Here is a 21,993-nt window from a genome sequence, read left to right as displayed (position 1 = left end):
TCCCCTGGACAAGTTGACAACCTTCATAATTAAGGCCTGATGGCCAGCAATCACAGGCTCAACTACTTTAACACTAGTTCCAAGAGCTCAAGCTAGTGGCAATGATAGGTTCCCTTGTAGGTCTCCAGTTTCCAATTAATAGATCAAAACTCTTCAATGTACCAGAGAATTGACTGCTGGGCTATTTTCCTCTAAGTGGATATTAAAGTTACCTCCCATGATGATATGTAAGCACTGTAGAGAGTTCAGTTAAACGAGACAATCCTCCAAGTAAAGAAAAAACATGAATGTCACCGTTTGGTTGCCTGTACACATCGATAATCTATAATATAATGAAGGAAAGAATTGGCTTATACACGTAGGGGATAGGAAATTCACGAATGTTGTATCATCACGTCTGAACTACTGTACTGACTTCAAGATTTCATTAGGTCAAGTATTCAGTTTGTCAAGCTTCTAATTAGGTGCTTGCGGAGCGCGGGTTACCTATTAGTACAGAATAATAGCAGAGCAACTGATGCGCATGACTGCAGACAACTCCAGAATGGTGTCATTACTTAAATTATAACTAAAATTCGTCTACTTGTGACTTGAACCCCTACGAGCATCCAATGTAGTCATACCCTTAGTAGCAAGTTTTAAACTTATAAATGAGTTCTGTTGAAGTATGTTAACGTTTATAATATTGATGTAGTCTCAACTATATAGGCTACTATAGAATATAGTATTAGATAATTTGTTTATCAATTCTTTCAATAATTGTACGTGAATGAGTAATCTACACATTATTAATTTAATATATTCTACTACAATAATTTGAATATTTTATTTTCAAGGGAACAAAAGAACTTCGTGAGGCCTTCAAGGATCCCGGAGTTATATCTTCACTGTGTAACGTTCTTGTATCTTCGAGCAATCCACAAGTTCGACAATATGCAGCTGTTCTTCTCCGAAAAAGGCTATCTAAATCACAGCATTGGACCAGACTCAGTGCTGAAGCAAAAGCTGGGTGAGTCTTCCAAAAAATCTTATTTGTACTATGTTTTCCTGCATCTTTCTGATGACCGGAGAGTAGTCATTTTTCGTAAATTGATGGACTTTGCTCGACAATGTAATAATATTTATGTACAAGTACTGCTGACAGCCTTTAGTGCATATATTATACTCTGACTGTCCGTAGTGACCTTAGACCAGTTATAGAATAGACACGGCCCATTGTATATTCATACTGAAAGTCGATGAAGCCAACATCTACTGCCATATCTCCAAATCGTGACGTCAGCATCAGATAGAAAACTTTTCTGTAGAGTTTGTTTACATTGTTTTCCATAGCAGATTGTGTCTATTTCAGCGGGAGCGCAGCTGGAGTTTACTATTTTAATGAATAATAATTTACATCCTTCTGAAATAAACACAATCTGAAAGTTTTCTATCCGATGATGACGTCACGATTTGGAGATATGGCAGTAGATGTTGGCTTCAGAGGCTAGACTTCCCAGCGTGTCTATTCTATAACTGGTCTAAGGTAGTGACATTCAATACCACAACAACAGGCACCGTGAGCTGTTCGATGTCCCCGGAGACGCCTTCACCGATCACACGCCATCTGAATAGTTCAGATCAAAATGAATCAGATAAAAATGTGTTTTTTTTTAAATACAAGAGTAGTTTATATCAAACTATGATTAATTGTGTGTGTGTGTGTGTGTGTAATTACGTGTATTGAAATTGAATTTTATGATTCCATCAATCCCACGATTGTGGGTAATGGATGAAGTAGAAGTTATCAAAGGAGGTATTAAATGTAAATGCCCCTACATTCTGTTCTAAAAGGATTTGTTCAAGCAATAAATAGCTACAGTTCATATTCACCATCATCAGATTAAAGAAATATGCCACTGATTGGGTTGGTGATTTTTTTCCAAGTCTGCTACAGAAGGTTTTGTGAAATGCTGGTCTTTTTCTTAAGCTCAAGGTTTTTTTTTTACATCTCATGTCATAATGAAAGAGTGATTCATTTAAAAGAATAACAATTTTAAAGTAATACAAACTGATATGATCTTTATCAAAGTTTCTAAAAACTATATGATATATTTACATATTTTCTCTGTTGAAGATACAGATAAGATTTTACACATTGTGTTCACGGTATATTAAAGCAACTTTCAGTATTGTTCATCTATTGAAATTTATCACATTTATTGCTTACCCACTCCATCATAAACTCAAATGTTAAACCTAACTATTCACAATTAATAATTTTGTATTTTCCAGCATCAAAGAAGGTTTGATACAAGTGTATGTCAAGGAGCAGGAGAAAGTGGTGAAGAACGCGATCGTTCAACTGATTGGAACAATAATGAAACTAGAGTCCGGTAAATTGGGTTGGCCAGAGATGATGGAGTGCTTGAAAATGTGGGTCAATAGCAGTGTAATGGAGGAAAAATTGGTAAGATTTTCCTCGTCATTAAATTGATAAGTGTATAGTTGATATCAACTACAAATTAAAATTAAGTTGGATTAGAAACTGAATTATGTAGATCGATCAAAATAGAATAAAACTCAATCTCTTTTTTCAGCTCTCAAGAGCTGAATTATTGCATTCATTAATCAGTAAAATTTTGAAAACAGCTTAACTAATGCATTCAAAATTGAATATTATTTCGATCATAGTACATTTCTAAGTTTATTTCACTTTTTAGTGACTTAATTGGAAAAGCATTTAAATTTAAATGTTATTCTTGAATTTCTTTATCCATTACGAACCTGCTATTAATGTTTCATCAAGTTTTGACACTAGAATGACGACTTGCAGACTATAATTATGAATTGTGAAAAAATATGAAATATTTAATCACTGACGAGCATGCTTTCGAATCGCATCTGGGATTCATTGTCAACAGTCTGATATCAAAATTTTTACAAGTTTATGTATCACTTTTTCAGTTCTAGATAAAAGTTCAACTCTAGAAACTACAATAAATTGAATTGAACTGCATACTCTATAAAAGATTTCAATTGTTCTACATTGTAATCAGTCCTATATTGTTTCTCATTTAATGTCCCATTGCTAATCTACTCATTCAACTCATCAGTCAAATATGTGCAATTTTTTCTCACTTTCATTTTGTATAATATTATCATCCAAATATAAATATCAAAGTAGTTTTTCAAAATATATAACCATAGTTTAATTTATGGAAAATGAAAATCTTTTGTTTTGTTTGTTATTTTGTTTCACAGATCGCCTGTTCGCCTTGTTATTCATAATAATAATAATAATAGTATTAAAAATATCGAATTATTATTTTACTGTAATAACAAGTATCCTTCAAAAGGGTACCAATCAGAAAATGATCAAGGATCCCTTCGAAAATTAATTAGTGAATAATAATAATTGATGTTTTGTTTTTTGTTTAGCTCGGCCTGTTTGCCTTGAGCATTCTAGCGGAAGTGGTGCCTGATGTGTTCATGGAGCAATACCCGGTTGCCTTGTACTTCAGCCAAATGCTAGTGCAGACTCTGCGCATGCCAGACATCTCGGCAAGCCCGCTCGCCCATCTAACTCTGGTCTGCCTGGCCCACTTCGCTCCTCCTGTACAACATGATCAAGTAACAATTCTTTCTTTTCTTATTAGTCATATGGAACTGCAACAAGGAAGCAGCGCTTCTTCAGTATTTCTTGTGAACATTTTTCACTGTTTAGGCTAATGTTATAAAATCATATACCACGTTTCATCCGTGAAAAGTTTATAACCCCTTTCGATTATTATTTATACAGAGAGATTGAAAAGTCACGCACACGTGAATGAACCTTCCTGTAAATAGTAGTTTCCAAGAATTAGTTAATTAATTCGTTATTTAGTAATTAGTTAAACATAGATGGACAAAAAATATAGTTATGCTGGCTTCTGCAGGACAGCACCATTTTCTATCATTTATAGCGTCATTTTCTATCAGACTATATGTTCTTCCAGTTGGAGTAGATGGATTCACCTTGTAAAGAACATCCGCGACTGATACCCACAAGACATCCGCATGTTTAGGATAGGAGAATGATTTTGCTGGTCCACATGGATGTAGGAAAGTTATTTTCACTTCATCAAGTTCTTCATTTTTTTCTAAAATGTAACCAAGCCACCAGTTTTTGTCATACACAGCTGTGACATAGCCTGATATGTCCTTCAACTTTGGTTTGTCAGGTGTTGTTGTAACCTCTTTTTCCCAACCCTGTACATAATTTGAAGAGCTTTTTACAAATACCTTTGACTCAGAGATAGGAATGAATGCATGAAATCCCTGGGTCCCTTTTATTGTCAATGCTTTTTCAAAACGATTTTTCACTGTTTAGGCTAATGTTATAAAATCATATACCACGTTTCATCCGTGAAAAGTTTATAATCCCTTTCGATTATTATTTATACAGAGAGATTGAAAAGTCGCGCACACGTGAATGAACCTTCCTGTAAATAGTAGTTTCCAAGAATTAGTTAATTAATTCGTTAGTTAGTAATTAGTTAAACATAGATGGACAAAAAATATAGTTATGCTGGCTTCTGCAGGATAGCACCACATGATGTACCTACAACTAATCTAGAGATCATTGAACTGGATACTAGCCTTGAGTCTGCAGTGTTACTGAGTTTACTGCGTTGTAAGAATGTCGTTTTCTCAAGAGCAACTAGTTTTACCTTAATAAAGTGAGGAAGAAGTAGGTTGAATAACCCCATTTTTTGGGGTTACCTTGCAGGAAGAGTTTATAAAAACAGGCCACACACACAGGATGAACTGGATATGAACAGATCCTGCTTAATCAATATAAATAAAGTGAATAAAGTGTCGTTTTATAGATAGAACGAGTTCAGGCATGCATTACTGAAAAAGGCAGCCATTCTGAGCAGTTGTTGTAAAAATTTAAGTAATTTGTGTATACATGTACTTAATTATTATTATAAATGAAGTTTGTGAAATGCATTTTACTTTTCCCTTATCTTATGATGTATGTATTGATGTGCGCGACTTTTTCGATGACTCTGTATTTGAACTAAAACAAACTCAATAAAATAAAAACTACTATAAATTAAATGTGATCTATTCTCAACTGTAGTTGAATATAACTAGAATTCCATACAAGATTCTTGAATATAAGTGTACTCAAAATTCATTTTATTGGGCCAAAAACGATAAACATACAGGCCAAGTCAAAACATCAAAATAAATGACAGAATAACAAAATAACAAGGCTATACTGAGGCTCTCCAGGTATTGTATTTTTCATGTTTGGCTACTCAGATATGTAGCCAATTCTTCCCCACTCTATTTTTTTTTTTTTTTTTGTTATTTCTATTAAAACTAGTCACTAGGACTAACCATTAATTTTCTTCTGTTATTTCTTATCCTAAATTAATTTTTATTGCTAAAGTCTTCTAGTGAAGCCTACAGTTCCAATCTATAATTTCACAACTTTAAATTATTTCACTACACTTTTATTCAATATACTTTTTTCACTCCACTAGCACTACACCAACTCGAAGGGCTTTGTTCTCTTCAACCTCCTAGTGAGTTCAGTGTTGTCTAGTAGTTACTCTATTTGATACATCAAATTAATACACTATTAGTAAATCAATCCAGTACACTTACTTTGTTATTATATTTATTATTATTGAAAATGTTTTATTGGCAGAAATATAAAATTACAACATCTTAAAAAATACATAATAAAAGCAATACAAATTTTTCAACATGAGTAAATACTATTACAAAATAAAATACAATGCCAAATGAGTATTTGCATCTCGAGGTACTAAACCTGTTTGAGATGGTGATATAAAATTGATTACAAAACTATAGCGCTAAATGTAGGTAGTTACTGAGGCCGACAGTCGCATATGAAGTGACACATATTACATAACAGTATCGATGATTTATCAATTTTAGTTTCGAAGTATATTGTACAAAATTATTATATACAAGTCTACATGAGAATTCTAAAAAAAGTATCTATATTCTCACATTCCATTACAAATCTCTTGACATCTCTTAAAAACCTTGATCGTATCTTGCACTGCCTTATCTCCAAGGGCAGCAGGTTGTAGAACTTTGGAGCCAAATAAGAAAAAAAATCATGAAGTGACTTTTATTTGGCTTAGGTATACAAGCTTCGTATTTATTTCTCAAATTATTGTTTTTCAAATTAAAATACTCATTGCCATTAACGCTTCTATCAAAGAAGATCCTGAGCACTTTGTAGACATAAATTTTTCAATGGAAGTATAGCTAATTTTCTAAAGAGAGGTGCTGTGTGTTCCAACTTTGCCTTGAAGGAGATAATACGAATGAAAGATTTCTGTAAAACAACTATCGGCCTCAGGGTTACAGTGTATGCTCCTCCCCACAACGCTAGACCATATTCGAGTTTAGAATTTATCAAAGCATAGTATACAGACTTTAATAGAATGGAGTTACACACTGATCTTAAGAGATAGAATACTCTCAAGTATTTCATGAGTTTCTGTTTCAAATAGTTCAGATGCTTTTTCCATGTGACTTTGTTATCTAGTACTAGCCCCAAGTATTTGATTTCTTCGTCTTGTTCAAGTTGGGGGCAATCAGAGATAGTGGTTTCGGTACAAGATAGGCTATGATACCTCAATGGCGTTGGAAAACGGATATATCTTGAAATACTAAAGATCATGAATTTTGTTTTGGGACTCATTATCATAAAATTGTTTGTAAACCATCATCTCAGCCCTTTTAAATCATGCTGCATGTCGATGTGTAATTTTTCTAATGTTTTTGCCCGATAGAAAAGAGCGGTGTCATCTGCAAAGGCAGTAAGTTCCCCCTTGAATGACCCATTGCATAGTTCATTTACGTAGATGAGAAACAATGGCCCCGATAAGACGGATCCCTGAGGAATACCGAATTTGACTGTTCCTACATTACTGAGACTTTGATTGACTTTAGTCTGTTGTGTTCTTCCGGACAAGTATGAACGGAACCAGCTGAGTGCAACACCCCTAACTCCCGCTTCATCCATTCTTGATAAAAGAAGAGAATGATCGACAGTATCATACGCTTTCATAATGTCGACGAATATTCCAGCACACATGTCTCCATCATTGAGTGTCCCATATACTTTAGTCATGAAGTCGAGCAGAGCTTTTTCAGTATTTAATCCCTCTCTGAAACCATACTGGTTATTACTAAAAAAATTGTGTTTTGACAAAAAGTGAACTAAGCGGGCCTTGACAACCTTCTCTAGGATTTTTGAAAACAAAAAGGCGATTAGGCGATAATTTGTGGGGTCATTCTTGTCAGACTTCTTGTACAAAGGTTTTATTATAGTTTTTTTCAATATCTCGGGAAACAAACCAGAACTGAGACTCAGGTTAAATAGGTATACTAAAATATCTTCAATATCAGGTAAAACATGTTTTAAAATAACAGGGGTTACATGGTCGAATCCAGGAGCTTTTCGATTGCTGAGTGAATTTACTATATTTCTAATCTCTTGGACTGATGTTATTGTCTGCCATTGTTTTTTTTTGCATTCATTTTATTGCTCTCAAACAATCTTCTGTAGTACAAGATTCTTGTTTGTTCAATCTGAGATCGTAAAACATTTTTAAAAACATTATACTCTAATTTAATCTCTAGATTTCCAGGATGCCTCAAACATTTTTTATAAAGAGAGTTCTTTCTTTCGATTTGGTTTAAGAGAATGTCGTTCATCCAAGGCTTCAATTTCGTTTTGAATTTTGTTTTTGAACAAATAAACTGAGCTGATTCCATGCATGAGAAAAGTTTATTTAAGAAAATTTCATACCCCATAGAAACGTCACCCCCAAAAAAGTTATTCCAATTGGTTTCTCGGAGTAGACGTGAAAAGAAGAGTAAAGTTATATGATAGGTTTTCAGTTTTGTTTGTTTTCGGTTTCCCTAATTTGTAATCAAAACATGCAGAAATCATTCTATGATCGGCAATATTACTATCAATTATAAAGCAGTTTATTCCATAGGTGGAGCCTATTTTCTGTCTTGAGAAAATGTGATCAATACATGTATTGGAGTTGTTGAATGATCGAGTGGGAAAATTTATGTGTGATACGAGCCCATGACTTGACATAATAATTTTATAATCGTCTGAGATTGGCTTTAACAAATCTATATTAAGGTCGCCGGCTACGATAAGGTTTGCACTTTTAATCGTTTCAAGGAAAGGATTTAATTCTTCGTTGAACGAATTTATCGTGAACTCTTGCAGTCTATAGATAGCAACAATTTCTAGAGATACACTTTTTTCTATTCTGATTTGAACCCTAACAATATCGGCAGAAAGGAAGTTATCAACAGATACACTATCACTAGACAAAGATTCGGAAACAAATACTATTATTCCGCCAGCTCTTATTCTACTGTTGCATTTTGAATAAATAGCATAGTTTGGGATTCTGTAAGAATCTATTTCATTACTGTCTATCCATATTTCACTCAAGATCATGATGTCGGGTACCTTCTCTAAATTTTGCATGTTAATTAGGAATAGATCAAAGTTTTTTCTTAAACTTCTAATATTCTGATGAATAAGTACTAAATTATTTTCATAATTACTGAATATACATTTAGTAAGAGTCTTGTTTATTTCGGTCGTGAATTTGTTATCTGTATCAGCTGTTTCTGCTTGGAGGGCGATAACTGTTTACCTGTATTCTTTAGTTTTAGGGCGCTCACCTGATCGAGTGTTGTAACAGCGACAACTTTGGCTCCATCATGCCCTCGCGTCAGCACCTTTCCGTTTCGCACCCACACGTATTGAAGGAGGTTATCTTTCTTCATGATCTTCAGCTCGTTGAAAACCTTGCGTTGCGAAACGCTTAGGCTTTCATTGATATAAACAGCCTCGGTCGTTCGATCCATTATACCAATGTCCTTCGTATTGAAATTCCGTTTAACTCTTCTTTGTTGGAGTAGGTTTTCTTTCACTGATCTTCTCACAAACTTGACGATAATTCCCCTAGTACGCACCCCCCCGTCTTTATTTGGAGAACCAAGGCGATGACATGCGACAATATCCTGTTCTTGCACCGGAACGCCCAGTCCATGACCAACGTTTTTCACGATCTGAATGATGTCTTCATTTTTATCCTCAGGGATTCCGTTAATCTCGATGCTATTTGCCCGCGAATACTGTTCCAGGTCCTCTAAACGAGTCTCGAGGTCGTTGCATTTCTTCTTTAGGTTGGAGTTTTCTGTCATCAGTGATTCGTAATTGGCTTTGTATTCGTTGATGATATTTAGTTGGTCAGATATCATTCCTTTCAGCTCTTCAATATTCTCATGACATGACTCTACTGATTTCCCTAACTCTCTATCCAAAACCTTGATTTGATTTTTGTTTTCTTCTCTCATTTCCTGAAGAAGGTTGTAAACGTCTTTCAAATTGATTTCGTCTCTGCTCAGTAATGATTCTACCTGCATGCTTTTCCTTCTGCTCTTCTTACACAGGTCGCAACGCCAAATTTCGTTGTTGCTACTGAGAAAGTCCATATCATCCTTAGACATCTGTACACAGCCTCCATGAAAGATTTTACTACATTCACTGCACTGTATTTTCGACTGACGACTACTCACTACTTTGGAACATATTTTACATTTGTCACTCATTGTAACACTGGATATAGGAAAAAACAGAATATGAAAACGTTTCTCACTTATTTCAAAGCACGAATAAAATTGTGAAATACACGACTCTACTATCACCAAGTTAAGATAAGAGCGGTCGGCCTCAGCTCCTTCTGCCTCGAGCGCTCGATCATAACTGACGATGTCCAGTATTATATCATCTATTGGCCGCCTTAATAAACCTGCCTCTTATGGTGATTAATGATATTTAATTGAATACGTTGTGTTGGTTGGCAGATAGCAGCTCTGTACACGGAGTCGATCCCAACGATGTTGGCGTTGATCGGCGACCTGGCCAAGAACCGGCCGGGCAATTCGGCCCTGGAAGCGATGCAGGTGATCGACGAGCTGCTAGAGAACAACCCAGCCGTGCTGCAGCCCTACCTCAGACTGCTCGTCAACTTCTGTCTGGACATCGCCGTCACCCGGCTGCCCAACATCACTGACGAGATGCGCAACAAAGCGCTCAACACGCTCAGCGAGGTGGTCAGGGTCAAGAAGAGGGTGAGCCGCTCAAAAACTATTTGCAGTTGGTGATAGGATATTATAGATAAGTTGGTGCTAATTTTATGATTTTTCAGGGTTGAAAAGGGTGAGCCACTCAAATACTATATTTGTAGTTTATGGTACAAAAACGCAGATACTAATTTTAGTGTATCTAAGGGTCAAGAAGAGGGAAAACCACTTGTCTACATATTTTATTGCATAAAAAGCTGCACAATTACTGATATGGCAAACGAAAATTATAAAAACAAATTAAATACATAAAAATTATCAGTTTCACAAAGTATAAACACAAAAGTACAATAAGTTATCAACCACAGCTATTACTTGATAAGTAAACAATATTATTGAAATTGAATATATCCTCTAATTATCCATGTATTCATTTATGGAATAGAAACCACCATTCAATAAATATTTTTTTACCAATGTTATAATGTCTAAATAATGATGTTACATAAACGTAGATGTAGATTTTAGGGTGTCACTCGTAAGTGCAATATCTCAAAAGTGCTAGTATTTCAAATTTTTGTTATTTGTGTTTATTACGTATATAGAATTATCAAATATATTATCATTTACATTTGAAACCTAATTGAACAGAACCTTTCAGGTTTCACTCTAGACAAATTGAAACTCGCAGTTCTGAGGCACTCCCTATATTGGTAAATTTTCAGGATCAAGGAGAAAATAACTTTAGACTTATTTGTAAAATTTCTGTTGATATTGAAAGCTTTTCTTTTGTGTGGAAGACATTCACAATAAATATAATATTTTCAATGTAGCTCTGAATGCATATGAATGGAAACATTGATTGTATTGCAAGCAATAGTATACATTTTGAATTAAACTGTGATTTCATTCATTCATTCATTGACAATTAATTTCAAATAAATGAATTGTGTTGTGCAGGTGATAGTTCGCGACGACCTGGTCTCGCCGATACTGCGAGTAGTGTTCGAGCTGATTGGAAAGATCCCGGCAGGAAGCGCGGATGGGGGAGAGGAGGAGGAACAGGAGGAGTACTTTGTGGACGACGAGGATGACTCCACCCCCACCACCTGTGCCAATCAGCTGTTGGATACCATGGCGCTGCATCTCCCACCTGATAAGCTCCTGCCTTTGCTGGTCAGTTTGCCACCTAATTTGTTCTGAAGTCAAACTGGATAGCAATATAAACTGAATTTCAACTATTTTTATCAACCACTCATCCTCAATATTCTCCATTATCAATATGAATGAATAATTTATGAAGATCATCAATGAGAGTGGATTTATAAACTTCTCTCATCCCCACTATACATAGTGCCTCACGAAAGGTGTAACAACCGTAGACCAATGAAATTTTCAACAGAAAATATTCAGTAAAATTTTCCTAAATTTAAAAAAAATTCTTTTAACCTTAGATCAGTGAAAATCGAATTCTAAGGATATGGTTGAAAAGAGAAAGAAATTGCCAATAAGATTCTTATTAATTTGTACCTTTATTGACATTTTTGAAATGTTTCAAAGTTGACTGAGCGATCAAAGTTGAAAAAATACATTCGTCTTTAAGCAAAATTTCACACAGTTTGAACGCTCACAATAAGTTGAAAAAATCCAAACAAAAGAAAAAGTTATAGGAATCTTATTGGAAATTTCTTCCTCTTTCCAACCATATCTTTACAATTAGATTTTCACTGATAGTTTTCTAGTTATTGAAGGTTTTCAAAAAATCTATCTATCACGAAAATAGGTCGATATTAGAAATTTTTTTGTTGGAAATTCCACTTAGAATCTATGGTCTTCGGCTGTTACACCTTTCTTGGGACACTCTGTATAAATAAGTATTGTATCTTGTATGATGTTTCTCTTGTAAAAGATGATAAGTGAAGCAACATAAACTACTTTTTGGACATACATCTATCAAAATTCGGAAAGGGTACAGTTTTAGGCCAGGCCTGTTGGTCCTTTTTTGATCATGTGTTATGGCATGTAAAATGAATAAATAAGTATGATTTGAGTTTGGATGGTGTGTTTGCAGATGGAATACGTGGAACCGAGCGTGACCAGCGCCGACCCTTGCGCTCGGAAGGCGGCCTACCTGAGCATGGCAATGGTGTCCGAGGGATGCGCAGACTATGTGCGCACCAAACACCTGGAGCAGTTTCTGCGCTACGTGTGTCAGGGCATCACCGAGCAGAACACCCCAGTCAGGAATGCCGCCCTCTTTGCGCTCGGACAGTTCTCCGAGCACTTGCAGGTCAGTGGCTCACTTTGTTCATTTCTCTTCACTTCATCTCACTTTCTACTACAAATCCAAATTCAATTTCATTAAGCCAAAACACTTTACAACTGGCCATGTCAACAGATATTGAAAAATACATAAAATAAATAAATAGAATAACTGGAGCTTACGAAAATATAGCACGTTATAAATTATAACATTCTTCTACACTTTACATACAAATAACTGTAATTTTACAGTTGAACAAATTATAACACCCTATCATTTAAAAAACTCTTCAACACTATAATTTATGCCTTGTCAACCAGAAATGCATACAAATCTCTCCTAAAATTAGGCAGCTTGCTGAAAAGTTGCAAGTCATAAACAATCAGACTCTTATCTACACTTTTACTACTGATAAATTAATAATTATGATACTCATTATACGAGGGTAATTTTTTCATCCTCCGATAAGCCATAAATGAAAGACTTCGAAAAATTAATTTTCCCACCATAACTTACTTACACTTATTATAAATGCTGTGAAATTTGGTGCATTTGTCATACCAGTGGACCAGCCTTGCAGCCTACCATAACCCTCTTCATAAAATGCCGCAGCCATATGAGTTCAAATAAGCTATGACTTTGTTGGAAGTTCTGCCCTCAAAGTCATGTCTCGAGTTTGGGGAAAGGTATGAGTTAATATAGTGAGGTCCACGTTATAATGACAGTGGATAAAGATAGAAGAATAGCGATACCGATTCTCTGCATTAATTAATCATATTTCTACACTGTCAAAAACATAATTGGCACCGTTGTGGACCTAGAAAAGGATAGTACCAACGGCTTTGTCGAATGATAGACATGGATAGCAAAATCGAAGTTGATCAAATACTGTCATTATAACGTGGACCTCACTATAGTGGCCTAGTCAGTTTTCTATGGTGGATGATCAAAAGTATCCCATTTGATTTGCTGGAGGAGCCGTTTGGTTGCACCATCTCTGTGAGTCCGAGTTGTCATGCATCACAACGATTCCGTTAGTCATTTCAACTGACGTTTTTTATTTCACAAGATCATTCACGCACATCATCATCACTCATAACGTTACCTGCATAAAATTGAATCATTCTTTGTTAGATTTATGCTGAACTTTTGTCTTTTGCTTGCAAAAATAAAGCTATGGTACGTGACTAACACTTGGCGGGAGACTCAAGTAAGGCGGCCATGTTTGTGGGTCTAGGACTCGACAATAATTGATGATCTGGCCGCGCCGATCACAGGGAGATGAAGCTGTTTAGTTCTGTGAAAGTCGCTCCTCTACCGCTTGTATCTGTCTTATTATACGTGGGATAGATAGATAGATAGATAGATAGGCTGCCTTTACCTGGAGGGTGAAGTTGGGGCGGAGGTTGAAAATAAATAACCCACGTATTTCCTTTGGAATATGAAAGATTAGTTGGGATGTGGATACACGACACTCCAGCCAGCTTCGGGACAGAAATCAGATACCAGTCAAGCTACCATCTCCACAACACCAGATACAATAGCCTTTGTATCACTAATGTTTTAAGATTGATTAACCAATATATTATTGTATATTTTGGACTCAAAATTTGAATCGAATAGATAAAGTGAAGGAACATAACCTACTTTCATCAAAAGAAACAGTTGATGAACCTATTTCCATCAAAAGAATGGTAAAGTAACAGTTTTGGGCGAAATTCAGTTATAATATGAAGCGTGTATCATAAAATGTGATATAATATTAATGTATCATCCTCATCAGCTGATATTATGTCTACTTGTTGATATTAATATAAAACAGGAATTTATCACTTTATTTATGAAATAATAATCCTATTATATTAAGCGAGCAATTTCTGTATATCTGTTTATATTTTTATATTTGGTTATTTATATCTGTTTTTTATGTCTAACGGATCTCGAAAACGACTCTAACGATTTTCACGAAATTTGGAACATAGTAGGTTTATGATATAAAAATTCGATTGCACTAGGTTTCATCCCTGGGAAAGCTCGCTGAAGGACATGAAAAGGATAACAATTATTCATCCTTGGAAAAACAGATGATAATTTCGTCGTCTGTCGAAACAGAAGATGCGTGTGTGGGAGAGAAACAGATTTATTTCCAGCTGTGTAATCAATCAGCGAGAAATATTATCTAGACAATTTAATCGACTTGATCAAAATAATCTGATTTGTTGACATGACATGATAATCCTTCTAAACTAGAGTATATCATAATTATTTTCAAAGTTGATCATTATTTGACAATTTTAAGTGATTAGTGAGTTGTTATTTTGTTATTCAGTTTGGTTTGTAAACAATCTAAATTAGAACTTTTTTGTTTTTAAATGTTTGAACTGAAAATTGATCCTGAATTCAAGTGTATGGAACATAACCTACTTTCTGGAATATTTATAGTGTATAAATCAAAATTCGGGGAAGAAACACTTTTGGGCTGTGCCTGTTAGTCCTTCCCCAATAATTTTAAAGGATTGTGTTCGGTTTATCAATAGTCAATAAATAAATAACGAGCGAAGCTCGGTGCCCCGATATTTGATGGAAGAGTCTCTATAACACGGAAGTACCATATACTCGTTTCTCATGAATTTGTGTTTGTTGTCAGCCGGAGATCAGCGTGTACTCTAAAGAGCTGATGCCGGTGCTGATGGAGTTTTTGGTGGAGCTGAACAAGGCGGGGGCGGTGGGTGACGGGGGTGGTGAGGTGGCCAGGAAGGCCGGTGTCGACCGCATGTTCTACGCGCTGGAGATGTTCTGCGAGAACCTGGACGAGGCACTGCTGCCCTACCTGCAGCCCCTCATGGAGCACCTGTTGCCGCTCGTAGTGCCCCCGCACGCCACACATGTGCGCGAGCTCGCCATCAGTGCTATCGGCGCTACCGGTTAGTGCTTATCTATAGTGAAGTCAATGGTCTTTTATTGCATCACATATATTGGATCGCTGCTCTTTAACCTTCTCCCACATTGTCTTAAATCCACAGAATAAAAATATATTTATTTCAAAATTAAAGCACTATCTGTTGCAAAAACCTTACTACACAATTTCGGAATATGTTCTTAGAACATTATTTTCAGCATTGAAGATAGAACCTTTGAGGTTCAAGTGCTATGATCAGTTGATCATACTTTGGTGACCCTACGATGGATGAGGCACTAATTTAAAAATTCCCCAGTCAATAGACTGTGGCGAAGAATAAAATAAACGTGCAACTAAATGCAACAAAAACGAATACGTAAATAGTAATTACAACACGCAACAAGCAACTAATAACTTATACCCCAACACATATCATTTATAGTGGGGTGTATATTTATTCATTTAATTATCTTTGCCTATTAAGAAATTATCCAATGCATAAAACTTCATTGTTTTACGTGTATTAATTTTTATAGTATTATAATTTGTATTGTAATTGTTTTTTGATGAATTAACTTTGATTTGAAACTTTTGAATGGAGAAGTAACTACAAGTGTGTACTACAAATGTAGGGTGTTTCTTGAAAGAAATCTACAATCCTCCAACCCACATGCCACTAGTATGCTCTAACTAACAAATGCTAGTATTAAAGAATCCTGAGTAGTTGGGAGTATGGGCAGTCATCACTTCTACTGTTGTTCTTCTACATTCTCCTTCTTTTTCTTGCAAAGTCCTCATTTTGGCATTCCTATTACATAATGTTAGGTGTCAAAAGCTTGAGTTTTCCAAAAAAGTCAGTATTTACAGATACTATGTAAGTAAGTATTCACTTAATTAAACCTTGTTTTCAATTCTTTTTTTCAGCAAACGCGGCCAAGACGAACATGTTGCCTTATTTTGAAACTGTGATGAAGCATTTGCAACATTATTTAACTGAAGAACAAACCGAAGAAACGCTGTGCTTGCAAATCCAGGCTGTTGGTTGGTATCAATTTTTTAACAATTGTTATTATTATAGCTGAATAATGAACTTGTAAGTTTATATAACTTGTAATTATCTATTAAACTGATATTATCATCGGTTTATGATAGTTATGAACTGACTTTGTTGATTCAAGAACTGAGTAAAAAGCTTGTTTTATTCGACTCTTCATTATCTCTAAACAATATTAATAACTTGAATCTAATGAAAAGTGTATTTTTCTATCATCTCTGAACCATTCACCTTAGTGTTTAAGATGTCTACATTCTTCAGTTTTTATGATTGTAACTAATCTTATTATTCATCCATATAGATTAAATTTTGTTATGGCTACTTTAAAGATTTGACTTTTGCTAATGGCGAGAATCGTCCGAAGATAGCCGTTTCTGAGTACTAGTTGTGAAGGTGATATTGTTGTAGCTATCCATACTGAATAAAATGACTAGATGTTGTCCAATCATAGATTTAAAAATCGAAATCGGTATCTCGTTTTTAATAAATCAGTTGGACAATATCTAGTCTTTTTATTCGGTACTACAGTAGTAGTTCTTTTTAATTAATCTATCTTTAGTGTACAAATGCATTGAATAGTGCCAAAAACATGGATGAAAGTGTGAATGAATTTATTCTTCTTACACCTAAATTTTTCAATCGACTACCCAATGATATCAAAATAGTTTTAAGGTCTCGTGATAGAATACATTCGCTTAAATCTATTATGAAATGGCTACCAAGTATTACCCGAGAGGATCTAGAAACCATGAACAACCCTACGATTTAATTTCCAGAGACGAATGGTCTATTGCTCCAAAATTGATTAATGTTTTTTTTTTCTTTTTTCATTAATATATTCTATTACACACTTCAAAATAGTTTTAAATAATATTTTAGTGTTTGTTTAATCGTTCTTAAAAAAGTGTTCGAGTTGAATTCATTGTTTCCTATTGACTGGCTCGTTATTCTTCTCCGTTATATTCCTAAACTCTGGTAATGTATTGTTTTTTTTCTTGTTCATTTTTTTATTCGGTATCATTTTTGTAATAATTTATTTTTGTTTTTCTTTCGTCCTGTGTGATGAATAATAGATTATAATTATTATTGATATTAGATTGATTCTTCATATATTTTCCTTGTTGAATTTGTATCAGCCAGCTTTCTCTGTCTCTGTTTTGTTCCTTGTCTAACTGCATTGCTCTCTAACTGTACTCCATCATGCGGACGTGATTTTATCACTTGCATGGTTGACTATTTCCACATATTTTTATTTATAGCTCTATAGTGTAGGTAAAAAAGGAGATTTATCAGTATTTCAGTGAATTTCCTTTATGTATTATACTCATTATGAGACATCATAGTATTTATAAGTAGTTGGTTATTTTCTTACAGTTGCACAAGTTGTTTGTTTATTTTGTTCTTTTCTTGTGGAAATGAATATATTATTATTTATGTTTTAGACACAGTGGGCGTGTTTGCGCGCACAGTGGGCGCCGATAACTTCATGCCGATGGCGGTGGAGAGCATCGAGCTGGGCCTGAAGCTGCTGTCTAAGGTCGATGACCCTGACCTGCGCAAAGCCGTCTACGGTCTGTTCGCATCCGTGTCCAGTGTGCTCAAGCTCAACATGGCCTCCTATCTGCCTGCCATCTTGGAGCCGATTATGAACTCGGTCAAAAGCGAGGATGGCATTGTGGTCAGTCACACTGTTTGTTTTCAAATCAAATTCTTCATTTGCCTTAATAGGCCTACCATACAATAAATAATATTTGAATGTATGATTTTATTTATTTGCCAAAAACAAATAAACTTCAATACAAGAAGCTTTATAAAAGACACACAATAAGCTTCTATCGACGTGTGAGGCTCTTTGAACCTTTGGATCCTTGAATCCGTCTCTTCAAAACATACAAATATATGCTACTGCACTAAACTAAAGCACTTACACAAGTTCTATAAAAATACAAGTCATGACACTCGTGTTCCTTATGGAGCGGCCATTTTATGGGGTCCGTATGGCGGTACATTTGAAAATCCAATCTAATTCAATTTGCTCATAACAAAATTATGCATTTTAAAAACAATATTCTAGTTCAGATAATAATTTGTGAATTCAGGTTTTCAATTTTCTAATAATGAAATTTCAATAATAAATGCTTCAATTATTCATTTATTTATTATTAAAAATTCTTATTCTTGTAACCTAAGGATTATGATTCATAAGGCATTAGGACAAGACAGAAATATGCGAGGCCAACTGCAAAAAGAGTTCCCGATCAATTAAATCTAAAAATCAACAATTCAGTTTCTAGAATTTTGCTAAATACTATAATTCTGTAGGAAGAAATATTTTTACAATTCCAATTACTAATATCACATTATATTATATTCAATCTACCATGATAACAGCTAAAAATAAATTTGAAAATTGGTGAACTAGAACCCCACAAAATGGCGATTTTACAATGCATCACGGGATTGTGTCATGACCTGTATTTATAGACCTTGCACTTACATAAAAATACAGGAACTGCTAATTTATTTATTTTGGGTGGCTCGTTGGAGTAAGTGATAACTCGCCGGTCAAAAGCTGAGCTGGCATTGTGTTGAGTGATTTGAAGTGGATGTGAAATCGAGGACGACCGGTTAGATCCCTGTAGTGGGGAAAGGTAATTGATGGCACAAGATCATTTATCACCCTGTTGCCAACATACCCACGAAAGTGTTACAGAGAGCTCAACATGACTATCAAAATCAAATAGAACAGTGCATTGAAATAATGGACGGCATTCATCTGACACTGTTTTTAAAACTGAATAAAACTAAAGGGGATTAACACATGTTTAAAAATTCATATTTTCTATATCTTTTAGGATAACACTGCATGTAAAAATTAATTCCATATGGAGCTTTAAAACCGTGTCCACACTGAACAAATAATGTTCGACAAACTTGTTTGTTGAAACAGTTTGGGAAAATTGTATTATGTTTGACAAACAATGTTTGCCCATGGCCAGTGTGGACGCGTCACCAAACAAAATATTTGTAAGTGGGGAGAACAGGTTTTATGTTTTACAGCTGTGAACATATTTGGGAAAGCAGTAATTTTTTGTTTGACAAACAATGATTGTCCAACCTTTTTAAAATGTTTGTCGCTGAGCTTCTCAACAAACATGTATGTAGAACATATGTTCAGTGTGGACATGGCTTAAGAGTATAAATTAAATTCGAACAAATTTTGTTTTATAATAACCATATCAATTAATCAATCAATAACTTTATTCAACACAAACACACAATAAAAATCAAAATACAAAAACAATACAAATTTCTTAAGACAATATGAAAACAGGCTCCATAGTGAGGTGTGCTGAAATGAAAAAAAGGAGAAAGAATACCTAGCCAAGTAAGGCAAACAAGCGAACTTGTGTATATGTATTTATGTTGTAGTTATTATGTTAACAGTTGTATTTTTTTAATTTTGCCAACTATTATTTACCTCGTATGAGAGGTTTTTTTACTTTCCTTGCCCTATTACCATAGGTAAGGAAAGTATTGCTTTCCAAAAAAATTAAGGTACCCCAATTTCTAAATTTCTATACGTTTCAAGGTCCCCTGAGTCCAAAAAAGTGGTTTTTGGGTATTGGTCTGTATGTGTGTGTGTATGTGCGTCTGTGTACACGATATCTCATCTCCCAATTAACGGAATGACTTGAAATTTGGAACGTAAGGTCCTTACAATATAAGGATCCGACACAAACAATTTCGATCAAATGCAATTCAAGATGGCGGCTAAAATGGCGAAAATGTTGTCAAAAACAGGGTTTTTCGCGATTTTCTCGAAAACGGCTCCAACGATTTTGATTAAAGTTATACCTGAAATAGTCATCGATAAGCTCTATCAACTGCCACAAGTCCCATATCTGTAAAAATTTCAAGAGCTCCGCCCCATCTATGCAAAGTTTGATTTTAGATTCTCAATTATCAGGCTCAAGATACAATTTAAACAGAAAATTCGAGTGGAATAGATTGAGCATGAGAATCTCTACAATTAATGCTCAGTAACATTTTAACCTAAAATTAAAAAAAAGCTCGAAATTCGAGAAAATGTGATTATCCAATTGCAAACTGTTGGCAACTGTTGATTCTATTAAATGATTCACTATGAAGAGATAGCAGACCTCGTGTGTCTCCAGCGTTATTGCCCTGTCACCAGCTGGCTCAAATATTTGAATAGTAGACTTGAGATGCGCGGGAACACTAGCGTCAGGTGATCAATTTTCATAATGGCAAGGAAAGTTGTGTGAGTGCGCCACACCAGATTTTTCTGTAAAGAATTTAAATAAAACGTATTTATTTATGTTGTATTATGTTGATAGTTGACATGAGAATGTGATTTGTGTTGTCAGGCTCACTACGACGACGAAACGAGTGTATTCCCCGACCCAGATGAGTTGAGTGGTGAGGAGGGGGACGAGGAGGACATCGACAAGGACTCGGATATCAGTTCTGATGACGTCACAGCTTACACTGTTGTCAACGCCTATGTCGAGGAAAAGGTACGATTCACTTCAATTTGTCTGCGCTCTTTATTAGCAACCGATCGATGCTTTCCATTTAACCAATGCTGGCAGTATAGAGTATAGTATTCATTCATCTATTAATTAATACGATTATAAATAATATAGCTATAACTATTTCAAGACTAGTTTGATCATCATTGAATACACGTCACTAGTACATTCAAACCCCTGGGTTTGAGAACTTGCTCATGAACTGTTGTATTGTAATCTTTGAAACCCCCAACTTTTGGTTATACAGAGTTGATGAAAATTATGGAAACATCTAATATTTCTTTTAAAAGAATAATTTGATAGTAGGTTTCATTGGGGATTAGGTATGCATTGGGGATCGTATTTGAAATGAAATATTACTCTGTCGCTTCAACATTTTTGACCCTATTATGAATCCAAATTCATTTGTTTTAAATGAGAAGGTGGTCATGTGATACATCATGATTTTAATACAGAGTTCCGAGAGAAAATTAATGTCGAAAACCGCACATTGATATCTCAGCCTGTATGAGTTTGTTGATGTAAAAGTTGTAAATTATGTTGTATATTAACCAGCTGAAATCATGTGTCAGCGCATGAAGGTCTGTGTGGTAGCTCCAACATATCGTCAACTGATGTTATGAATGAATGAATGAATGGAAAAACTGTAGTAATTGCGTGCAATGAATTCTTCAGCGGACTGAATGAAAAATCAAAAAAAGAGCGAAGGAGTGAGTCAATTTCCTTGTCCAATGAACTTTACCTGTGAAAAGGTTCGAAGAATACGTGTTCAAAATTTGAAGCTGATTGATCAATTCTTTCTAAAGTGTTATTGTAGAACATACAGACGGACTACGACTTTGGTGAGTCAAAAGTGAGAACTCGCTGACGCTCGATCAATAACTATGACTGAAAGAGAGCAGCAGGCTCAGCAATGGACACATACAGTGTTGATCCTTATCTATGGTGAGGTCCATATTATAATGGCAGTGAAGAAAGATACGAGAACAGTGTTGCCGATTCTCTGTCCTGCCACTGCCTTAGGTAGAATATAGCTGCTTCCGGTATATCTGATTTAATATTAACTGTTATTCTTGTTCAA

General features: G+C 35.0%; 1 protein-coding gene across 1 annotated transcript in view; it reads left to right on the top strand.

Moving 5' to 3' along the window:
- LOC111044152 (importin-4) overlaps positions 1–21,993 on the top strand; it is a 37,458-nt gene that overhangs the window by 1,096 nt on the left and 14,369 nt on the right. The window contains exons 2-11 of the mRNA XM_039430215.1: positions 837–1,009; positions 2,275–2,449; positions 3,421–3,612; positions 9,922–10,188; positions 11,101–11,316; positions 12,212–12,430; positions 15,051–15,327; positions 16,227–16,343; positions 17,799–18,034; positions 20,748–20,897. Coding sequence (XP_039286149.1) covers positions 837–1,009; positions 2,275–2,449; positions 3,421–3,612; positions 9,922–10,188; positions 11,101–11,316; positions 12,212–12,430; positions 15,051–15,327; positions 16,227–16,343; positions 17,799–18,034; positions 20,748–20,897 — 2,022 coding nt within the window. The remainder of the gene's footprint in view (positions 1–836; positions 1,010–2,274; positions 2,450–3,420; positions 3,613–9,921; positions 10,189–11,100; positions 11,317–12,211; positions 12,431–15,050; positions 15,328–16,226; positions 16,344–17,798; positions 18,035–20,747; positions 20,898–21,993) is intronic.

Source organism: Nilaparvata lugens, chromosome 6 (genome assembly GCF_014356525.2).
Source record: "Nilaparvata lugens isolate BPH chromosome 6, ASM1435652v1, whole genome shotgun sequence".
In the NCBI taxonomy this organism is placed as follows: Eukaryota; Metazoa; Arthropoda; class Insecta; order Hemiptera; family Delphacidae; genus Nilaparvata; species Nilaparvata lugens.
This window is presented reverse-complemented; position numbering and strand designations above follow the sequence as displayed.